The 10,357-nt window shown below is 56.9% G+C and overlaps 1 protein-coding gene across 2 annotated transcripts; it reads left to right on the top strand.

The window, feature by feature from the left end:
• The first annotated feature begins 15 nt into the window (after positions 1 to 15).
• DDN (dendrin) lies at positions 16 to 6,550 on the top strand. Of its 2 annotated transcripts, XM_028165854.2 has the most exons (4): positions 16 to 360; positions 728 to 817; positions 2,678 to 2,749; positions 3,157 to 6,550. In XM_028165854.2, the coding sequence occupies exons 1-4, from the start codon at positions 320 to 322 to the stop codon at positions 5,030 to 5,032; spliced, it is 2,079 nt and encodes a 692-aa protein (XP_028021655.2). In that variant the 5' UTR covers positions 16 to 319; the 3' UTR covers positions 5,033 to 6,550. The 2 variants fall into 2 exon arrangements, with proteins under 2 accessions (XP_028021655.2, XP_007179349.3); XM_007179287.3 differs by lacking the exons at positions 16 to 360; positions 728 to 817 and having other exon boundaries at positions 2,541 to 2,749.
• Positions 6,551 to 10,357: the final 3,807 nt, after the last annotated feature.

Raw genomic sequence — 10,357 nt, forward strand, 5'->3', positions numbered from 1 at the left:
TCACTTTCTCCTCTGCCTGGACCATAGCTGGCACCCAAGGAAAATCCCATAACAGACCGAGGATCTCCTTTAGGTAGGCAGAGAGACCTGCCACTATCAACTTATCTTAGAGAAGGTGGGACTCTTTGGATTTTGCTGAGCTGGCACTGTCTTTGAACTCACAAATCCCTTTCTTCCAAGGTAGATATGAGCTGGAGAGTGGGGGGTGGGGAGCAGCAGGATTATGGTCACCCCATCAGACCCTTTCCCTGTGCTGAAACCATGTGGACCAAAACAGTAGTCAGCACCGAGCACCGTAAGGACTGCTAGATTGTTCGCTATGAACCACATTCTGGGTACCATCTCACCACTGCCTTACAGGTATGATAACCATTTCCTATCCAAGATTTGAAAGAATTTTAGAGTAACTCCTGTGTGTATCCCTACCCACACTGTGCCTAAGAACTGGGATGAACCCAGCCATACCATACTGGTTCCTCCAAACCAGGCTTCTTGATGGAACACAGAGAAGCATCAGGGCACTGGTCAGAGGTCAGCTTTCAGTGCTGCATCATGGCTTTGGAGAAGCCCCTGCTTCTGCATTCATCCCTTCACAGCTCTCATAGCACATTCCCAGACTTGAGGGAGGGAGGCTTCCAAGTTATTAGAATTAGGGTATGTTTGTGTGGGCGTGGGTGAATGATGGAAAGGACAGATGTCTCCTTATGTCACATTCCATCATGTCTAGGGAGGAGGCAAGGACCTTTAAAGCCTTAGGGCTCTGTTGGGACCTGGGTGGAAGGAAGCACCTTCAAGCAGAGAGACATCGGTGCACCTGGTAGGTGTAAAGTGGGGTCGACTGGATGGGATAGGGGATGTTTGGGTTCTCTCTAAAGGTACATGTTAGGGAGCAGGAGGCCTGGGTTTTGTTTCTCTGGTTCTCAGTAAGTCAGTCTCTGTCCTAAAACAACCCTCCTGGCTCATCACCTTAAAATGAAGGGTCTGTGCCCAAGGGCTGCATATACTTTGGTGGAAAACAAATTGGGATCTGCTTCTCCCATTGCCCCCTAAAACCCAACCAGTCTCAGAGTCTGAGGATGGAGCAGAAAGAAAGACAAGGGACAAAATGTGGGAGCTTCATAGCCTTCTATTCTTACCTATTCCTCTCAGGAGAGGTGAATTATCCCTTCTTCAGGAACCATTGCCATACACACTCTTTTCTCCCACCTCCCCGCACCCCTCCTCTCCACTGGAACTGCTGCCATGGTTGCCAGGCATGGTTGCTAAGTCTCTGCATGGAAGGGTTGGCGTGGGCTGTGCTGCCACTAACATTACCATGGTGAATCAGGGGACACCTGGTATAGGCTTGGGGGGAGGGATCATGTAGATGTAAGCAACAACCCCCCTGGGACAGAATGAGCCTAAAAGGTGATGGTCTTGAGCACAACTTCAGGTGGGGGTTGAGTCAGCCAGGCATTGTGGTAGTGGTGATGGAGAGATCTACGCTGGGAAATAGGGGCCACTTTTATCATTTCAGTTGCTAGGGGATTAGTTTTGCCAAGGGAGCATGCCATTCCTCCTCTATACCCTCTGAGAGGGTGCAAGTGGGTATGCACCCTAGTCTGTCCTCCATAAAGCTGAGCAGAGCTCAGGCTGAGAACATTATGACTGCTAAATCCAGGCTTCTGGACTGGGGGAGAGAGCCTGCCTCAGGGAGAGGGCTCCATGGGTGCCCAAGGACAAACATCTTAGAATGAGAGTGTGGGCAGCTTCGATGGCTAAGACAGACTCCTGTCATGCTGCACCAGCAGCCCTGAGCACAGCACTGAGAGGGTAAGGAGTTAATGGTGTGTGTGTTGGGGGGGGGTGACCCTTTTTGAGCTTGGAGGCAGCTCTCCCCCAGAGTCGCACAAAGGCTGCGTGAAAGCCACCGCCTCCTCCCTCCACCGCGTGGAAGCTGGTTACTCATCTCCTCTCTGCGCCCGAACGCCACTGCCGCTAAAAATAACCCCCCCAGCCGTGGGCCAGCCCCTCCTGCACCCCAACCCCATGGAAACCAGCAGAGAGTGGCAGGCGGAGACCTTGAGTTCCATTCCCATCACCTCCCTGTCGGAGAAAACAAAGTCCGAGGCAGGAAGTCAGGGGCAGAACGCTGCTGGTCAGGCACCCTGACAAGCAGGAGAATGAAGGGTTAAAACGGCGGGAAGGTTGAAGAAATGGGGGCGGGGGGGGGGGCGGGCGCTGTCAGCTTGGCGAGAACAAGAAATCCCCTGCCCACTCGTGCAGGTCCCATCAGGCTTGGGGGACAAGAGCAGTGGGAAGGGGCGCCCAATCCTGGGCCCTAGGAGGCGGTCGTGCACGTGGGGGAGGTAGCAGCGAGGAGCCGTCCTCGCCGTGTCACATGCGCGCGCACACACACAGACAGGCACACACGTGTGCCTGGGTATATATAGTCCCCAGTCGCTGGGCCCGCCGCTCTGCAGTGGGCGCCGGCTCCCCGGGCTGGGAGGGGGCTTTCGGGGCGGGTGGGAGGGTGGGGGGCCGGGGTGGGGTGGGGCAGGATGCTGGATGGCCAGCTATTCTCCGAGGGGCCCGATAGCCCCCGGGAGCTCCAGGATGAGGAGTCTGGCAGCTGCCTCTGGGTGCAGAAATCAAAGCTGCTGGTGATCGAAGTGAAGACTATTTCCTGTCATTATAGTCGCCGCGCCCCTCCTCGACAGCTCATGGACTTCCAGGCCAGCCACTGGGCCCGCGGGCCCCAGAGCCGCACGTGAGTGAAGGAGGGGTAAGGGGAAGAGAGTGGTGGGGCAGGGATTGGGGTCTGGACCTTCCCGTGGGCACCAGCCAGGGCTGCTGTTCCCCCTTCTCTTTCCCACGCCTCCCCCCACCCCATCCCGAGGGCTGGGGCTTGACTCATCCCATTTGTTTGGGGGGACAGGAGTGGGCGTGAGAAAGGGCAGGTGAGATGGGGCAGACGCTGTTAAAGTGTGTATGGAGAGATGGTGAGGAGTCCCGCTTCGACTTCAACCCTAACATATACGCACGTGCACACGCGCACCCACTCACACACTCCCCTCCACAAGGCGGCCCCAAGTGGTCTGCAGCGCTCCCAGCTCCCCGGACCTCGGCTCCCTTCCCCCACAAACTGCTCACCTGGGTTCCTGCTCATTGTCCCAGGTGTGGGCCGCGCCCGGGATCCCCTGAGCCGCCGCCCCGCCGGCCCTGGGCCTCCAGGGTGCTGCAGGAGGCGACCAACTGGCGGGCGGGGCCCCCGGCCGAGGCCCGAGCCCGGGAGCAAGAGAAAAGGAAAGCGGCATCGCAGGAGCGGGAGGCCAAGGAGACTGAGCGAAAAAGGCGCAAGGCTGGTGGGGCCCGAAGGAGTCCCCCTGGTCGGCCCCGCCCGGAGCCTCGGAACGCCCCTCGGGTGGCCCAGCCTGCAGGGCTCCCAGCTCTCTCACGGCCGGAGCGCCTGGGGTCCGTGGGGCGACCGCCCCGTCCATCCGCGCAGCCGCAGAGCAATCCAGGGGCGGCGTGGGCGGGGCCCTGGGGAGGTCGGCGGCCAGGGCCCCCCAGCTACGAAGCTCACCTGCTGCTGAGAGGTGCTGCCGGAATGGCCCCGCGACGCCGCTGGGACCGGCCGCCACCCTACGTGGCTCCACCCTCTTACGAAGGCCCCCACAGGACCCTGGGGACTAAGCGAGGACCCGAGCCCTCGCAGGCGCCCACCTCTTCAACCCCTGCTCCGACCAGGACAGAGGGAGGGTGCGCAAAGAAGAGGCTAGATCCTCGGATCTACCGGGACGTCCTAGGGGCCTGGGGTCTCCGTCAGGGCCGGGGTCTCCTGGGGGGATCCCCAGGCTGTGGAACAGCCAGGCCAAGGCTGGAGTCCGGTAAGGGGGCCGCGGAGAGAAGCCTGAGGCTGGCTGCTGCTGCTGGCCTGAAGAGTGGTAGCGACGGCCATCCCCAAGCCAAAGCTACTGGGAACCCAGGCACGGAGACAGTTCCTGCGGGGTCTGCACCTGCCACTCCCAGCCCCCCGCGCCCTGCTCCCAGGTCCAGGCCCCATCCCAAGGGCTCCGGGGAAGGGAGAGAAGGGAGAGAACAGAGCTGGCTCCCCAAGTGCTGGATGCCCTCCGTTAAAAAGCAGCCGCCCCGACATAGCCAGACCCTCCCCAGACCCTGGGCTCCGGGAGGCACGGGATGGAGGGAGTCCCTGGGTCATAGAGAGGAGGCAGGACCCGAGACCTTGGAGGGTTGGAAGGCGACCCGCCGCCCCCACACCCTGCCCCGAAGTTCCCGTGGCCCGGCTCGTGGGGAAGGCGTCTTTGTCATTGACGCCACTTGCGTGGTGATACGGTCCCAGTATGTTCCGACCCCTCGAACCCAGCATGTGCAGCTTTTGCCCGCTGGGGTGCCGCGCCTTGTGGGGAATGCCCCCACCCAACTGAAGCCCAACAAGGAGGAGGGAGAGGGGGCCGCGGTCCTTCCCTCCCCTTGCCGAAAGCTGCTGTTGAGCAGTCGCCCTTCACACCAGCCCGGTGGGGGACGTGGGCTCGAAGCTGAGGGCGGGAAGTCCGCGGACTCCTCACTGGAGGAGCGCGCCTCCCGCATCTTGGGGCTCCCGGTCGGCGAAGTAAACCTGCAGGATGCCCCCACGCAGCCAGGTAGCCCAGAGCGTTCAGCCTTAGGCCCAGCGGCTTCGGGAGGCGCGCGCGGTGCCGAGGGCTCGGAGGAAGTGGCGGCGGTCCCGCGGCGCGCAGGCCGGGGCTGGGCGCGGACCCCGGGGCCCTATGCCGGGGCCCTGCGGGAAGCCGTGTCCCGCATCCGCCGCCACACCGCCCCGGACTCCGACTCCGACGAAGCTGCGGAGCTCAGCGTCCATAGCAGCTCTTCTGATGGAAGCGACACAGAAGCCTCGGGCGCCTCCTGGCGGAACGAGCGGACCGGGCCCCCGGAAGGCGGGAAGGCAGCCGAGCTGAGCGACAATATCCGAGAGATTCTAGATGTCATCAGCCGAACCGAGGAGATCCTCTTCGGGGGCGAGGGACACTAAGGGGACCCCACAGGGAAATAGGGAGCGACAGTGAGAGGCCCTTTATTGTATTTGTGTCCCCTTTCTTCCTCACAGACTTCCTTGTACCTCTTACCTATACCCGTTCCCATACTCAAAATAGAAGGCGCACAGATGAAAGGAAAGGGAGCATATGTCAATTCATGATTTTTTTTTTCAGGAGAGATGAGGGTGCGCAGTAGACTTTAACTTTTGCTCCATTCAGGGCACTCGGGTAAGGTCTTCAGCAGGGGCCGACGCACTAGGCATGGAGCTGAGCAGAGAGGCCTAGCCAGGATAAGGCAGGAGAACAGGGATGGGATAGTCATAGGGCAACTTCAGGGCGGGGCCTCTGGGCAGGAGGGGGAAAGTGATGGAGAGGCTTCGGACTGAGGCGACCAGGTGACGGAGAGGCCTTTGGCAGAAGAGGAGGGGCTCTTGGCAGAAGCCACCAGCAAAGCAGAAAGAGGACTCACTTTGGTGTCACAGGTTTTGGCTTCCAATCCCAACTCTGACACTGGTTTGCTGGGTGACCTTAGGCAAGTCGCCTCCCCTCTCCAGGCCCTGTAGTATGTAAAACAGGGGAGTTCTAACGTCCATCCCTGATGTTTTGGAGTCCTTGGGGAGGCGTTTATCTACTCCTCGCCTCCACAAGCCAAGACAGTTAGGAATAAGTGAACAGAGTCTGAGGGTCCCTGGGTGGCTTCTTTGACACCTGCATTCACTCTCAATTCAAGAGACTGTGCAGTGTTTGCAGAAGAGCCGAGTAAGTGGGCAAGGGCTTCTATTCCAGTCTCAGGTTTAGGCGTAGGACCCCCAAGGCAGTGCAGGGTGGTGGCCTTGTCACTGTCCCTGGCTTATGGTGGTCTGAGCTGAGCGGCTTGGGACTTTTTTAGGCCTTCCCCTTTTCCTCCTCCCTGGTGTTCCTTAGCGATGCTCTGAATAGTTACCACGATTTCCCACTCAGGTGGTATCACCCATCTGAAAGAACCCTGAGAATGTCTTGCATGTCTGCCTCTTCCAGAAACCAGCCAGGGAAGGAAGAGGGAGGCTGGTCCCCAAAAGCCTGTAGGTGTGGGGTGTGATACTCGCTGTAGCCACTACGGGGCGCGCGCAGGTCGCGGATTTCCCTGGTAGCTAGTCCGCGAGTCCCTCCAACCCCGGCACTGCCAGTTAATCAATTGCTCCCGAGTTACTGTGCGCGTGTCCCCCGCCTTGCTGTCTCCAGTCTTGCGAGATCGGGAGCAGGCCTCTGGCCTTGCAGACCTCTGGAGCGCGCGGAGCCCCTCTTTGTACTATCCACACCAAACGGCTTGGGACCCAGACATTGAAGTATTTTTTTTTTCTTCGATCTCGGGCACCTCTTCTGTCTCTATTTACTAGCCATGTGAACTTGGTCAAATCACTTCACCTCCCTGAGCCTCAGTTTCCTCATCCGTCAAATGGGGGTTTATAAACACCTACCTCGCAGGGTTGTTGTGAGGACTTAATGCGATAATGTATGTAAAGCGCCTTGCACAGTGCCTGGTACACAGTAGGCGCTCAATAAATCTAAGCTTCCCTTTGTCCAGCCTTGACATCTTCTTCCTTTCACGGACCTATTCCCCATAGTGTCCCTCCCCCAGGGCTCCTGCGCTTCTTCCCGCCTGGTGGGCGGTGGAGGAGACTCCTTTATTGGATGGAAACTCCCTGCCCACCCCTGTCTCCCCCAGGCCGGACTCTCTGTTCCTTGCCCCCCACCCCACCCCCGCTGGCTCTTCCCATTGCCCCGATGCCCTCCCCCCACCCCCCATTCCGGGCAAGGGCTGAGTCAGCCTGGGTAAATTTAGCCGCCGACTCGGCAGGCGCGGGGGCTTCGCTCAGACTCGGTCTCCGAGTCCTGGCCCGGCCCTCGGCCCCGCCTCTGCCCCCCACCCCCACGGAGTCCTGCCAACTCCAACTCAGGCTCAGCGTTCAGATCCCAAGCCCCGCTCTCAAACCGCGTATAGTTTTGGTCTCCAATTATCTCAGTGTCACTCCCCACCCGCACCAGGAGAGGCTGGGCAGGACGGGGAGGGGGCAGGGTAGGGAGGCCGCTGGACCGGACCCTAAGCCGGGCCTTGGTTCAGTGGAATGGGGCGGGGGGAGGGTGTCCTCTTTGGGCTTTGAACCTAAATGGAGAACCTTGGTCAGAGTCACCCAGGAAGGTCCTTCCATCCCAGAAGCTGCCTGGAACCCACACTGCCAGGTTTCAAGTTAGCTCTTGCTGGAGGAAGTAAAGTAATTGGGGGTTCACCTTGGGCAGAGATCAAAGGTTCCTGAGTTCTGTCTCCCTTCCACCTGCAATTCTAACTTCTACTGATTATAACTACTGAGCATTTACTGAGCACCTGAGGGGAACCAGGCACTAAGCTGGGTTCCAGGAAAGAGATGAGTAACACCTGCCTGACAATGGGGTGAAGAGGAAAACACACAAATAATGATAGATTGAGCAGTGGATGTTAAGTACTCTAAGGAATCAAACAAGGCAGATTGTATGGATTTTATGAGATCAGGAAAGGCTCCATGGAGGAGGTGGCATCTGAGATAGAATTCGGGGAAAGAGGTTCCAAGTAGAGGGAAGAGCAAAAATAGAGGCATGGACATAGGGGAACAGGGTATGTTTAGGAAATTATCAAATGGTCTGGTTTGACTGGAGTTGAGGATACATTCAGAGGAGTTGTGGAAGATAAAGGCAGGAGTGAAACCTGAGGCCAGGCTGGGGTGAGCCTGGTCCAGCTGAGGGGTGTGTGCCTTTGACCTCTGGGCCTGAGAAGAGGATGGACTTCAGGCTAGGAGGAAGACTGAGGAAGACCAGGGCAGTGGCGAGAGCATCTGCCTGGAATTTGCTGTAGCCCAGGGGCTCCAGGGCTCTGGGGCTGGCAGGAGAGGTGAGCTGCATGGGAAAGTGGAGGGGCTGGCCTTGTGGAGGTGGGCTCCACTATGCTGCCTGGGCCTCTTTGAGGCTGAGCACACAGGAGGCCAGTTTCTAAGAGCTTACCCACACTGCTATCATTGTTAGAGAACTATGGTAGTGTTGTGTTCAGAACACGGACTCTGGGACCTGGCAGCCCGGGTTTAAATCTTGTACCTACCTCATACTAGCTGTATGACCTTGGGCAATTACTCAACCTCTCTGTGCCTTGGTACCCTCAGTTATAAAATGAGGTTATTAATAGTGCTTTTTCATAGGCTTGTTGGGAGAATGAAATGATTCAATATGTAAAGCACTTGGAACAACGCCTGGTACATAGTAAGTGATATGTGTGTTAAGCTCTGATTATTATTTCTCTCTAGGGCTATGTCATTAGTGTTGGGGTATCGGGCTAGGAGATGGGAAGAGAGAAGTAGAGGTAAGGGAAGAGGAGGAACAGGCAGCAGAGGCGGAGAGTAGAGGGGATCCCTAGGGTGGAGACAAACAGCCCCTTGAACGGGTGAATGGTGTACTGGGAGCACTTGGGTGGTTAAGATGCCAGTGCACTAGCCCCCCACCCCCACCCAGGACTCCCTTTATCTTTGCCTAAGGGTGGAATCAGCACCAGCTGCTAAAGATCTGGGGAGAAAGGGAGAGAGAGGAGAAGAGGAGGAGCTAGTGCAGGTCTCCGGGCCAGCCCTTGGTGAGCCATATCTCAGACTGGCCCTGCAGGGCCCTGTGGGTGGGAGGCTGGAGACTCCCTGCTGTGAAAATGACTTCTAAATCTGGCTGTGTCTGCCAGCCAGCCAGCCTCAAGACAGAGGCCACAACTACCTCTCTCCTCCCACCCCCACCTTGGGACAGCCTCACAGGTCAGGAGTAGGACGGCAAAGCTGGAGGGTGTGGTCAGGTGGGGGCGGCAGCCCTCAGGTCAGCGCAGGATGCTCCTACCCTCCCAATAGCCAGGTTCTTCTCAGGGAAGCCCTTTTCTGAATGGGTCCCGGTTAATACGGCCTTAGAGGAGCTAAGAGCCCCCTCCCCCTTCAGACTTTCAGGAGAGCCCTGGGACTTCCCTAGATCGGCCACAAATGGGTAATGAAACAAAGAACCAGGCCATAACTCTGGCGTGTGTGGAAGTGTGTGAGGAGGAGAGGACAAGCCAAGATGGCTGAACATGAATAGTAGTGGTAGTGTGCAAAATGTGTCTGTGGGGAAGAGAGTCGGCATTCACTCAGTTATTCATTTGTTCACACACCCATTAAACCTGCATGCCAGGCCTTAGGGACACACAAGAGACTCAGACATGTTACCTATCTTCAGGGAGCTCACAAATCTAGGGTGTGTGTGAGACAGGGTAAGGGATGTGGAAGAGGAAACTACAGAGTCATCACCATGCAGGCGGTATAATATAATATATGTTGATGAAGACATTCCAGAGGGTCTACGTGAGCATGAAGGAAGGAACAGCTCCCAAACTATGACTTCTGGGGAGTCAGAATATACCCAGGCCTCTGGGAGACCAGTCACTGAGGGTACACCGGTTAGTGAAGGAAGGCTCGGCCTGGACACTCTTCTCTCCTCTGTGTGTCCTGGCATGGGGTAGGCTCCCTCCCTTGAAGCCCCTGGTACTACATAGCCTTTTGTGAATCATTTTTAGAGAAGACTTGCTTCATCCATCCATCTATCTATGCATGCATGCATCCATCCTTTTGTTCATTCACCCATGCATGCATGCGTCCATCTATACATCCCACCCATCCATTTATCCATTCAGCCACCAACTCATCTGTCATCCTTCCATCCATTTATCCATCTATCCATTCATTCATCCATCCATCCATCTATCTTAACGAGGGCATATGATGTGCCTAGCTCAGTGTTGAAAGAGATGCCAAGATGAACAAAACACAGAGTCCACGTCCTCAGAAAGCTAGAAGCCAATAGGAAACTGAATAACATACACAGATCACCACCCATGGAAGAGCCAGTATGTGCTGTTAATGAAAGTCCTGCCAAGAAGGTGCTTCAGGAGGCAGGGCCACTTTGCCAAGGGAAATTAGAAGAGCTTCAAGAGGAAGGAAGCTTTGAGGTGGATTTCAGCAAGGGGAGATGGGGAAGAGGTTCATTCCAGGGTGTGAGTGAAGGTAGAGAGGTGGGAAAGCGCACAGATTTCACTGGGAGCAAAGGCACTGGGGAAGGCAGAGCTGCAGAGGGATGGGATCCTGGAATGATGTGTGGGAGCCAAATCATGAAGTGTCCCTGGGAAGCAAGGATAAAACATTTGAGCTTTAGTGAGAGGAATTGACGGAGAGGTGAGGGGCAGAGAGTTTTTGTAGAATTCCCTACTGGACCATGAGCTACTCAAGAGTAGTGCCTTTGATTTAGCTTCATATCAC

This window comes from Balaenoptera acutorostrata, chromosome 11, assembly GCF_949987535.1.
Source record: "Balaenoptera acutorostrata chromosome 11, mBalAcu1.1, whole genome shotgun sequence".
Lineage (NCBI taxonomy): Eukaryota > Metazoa > Chordata > Mammalia > Artiodactyla > Balaenopteridae > Balaenoptera > Balaenoptera acutorostrata.

What these genes read in the sequence shown, in the direction of transcription:
- DDN (XM_007179287.3), top strand. Translation starts at nt 2,541, where the DNA reads ATGCTGGATGGCCAGCTATTCTCCGAGGGGCCCGATAGCCCCCGGGAG. An exon ending in CGCGGGCCCCAGAGCCGCAC is followed by an intron (nt 2,750 to 3,156) that starts GTGAGTGAAGGA and finishes TCATTGTCCCAG; the next exon opens with GTGTGGGCCGCGCCCGGGAT.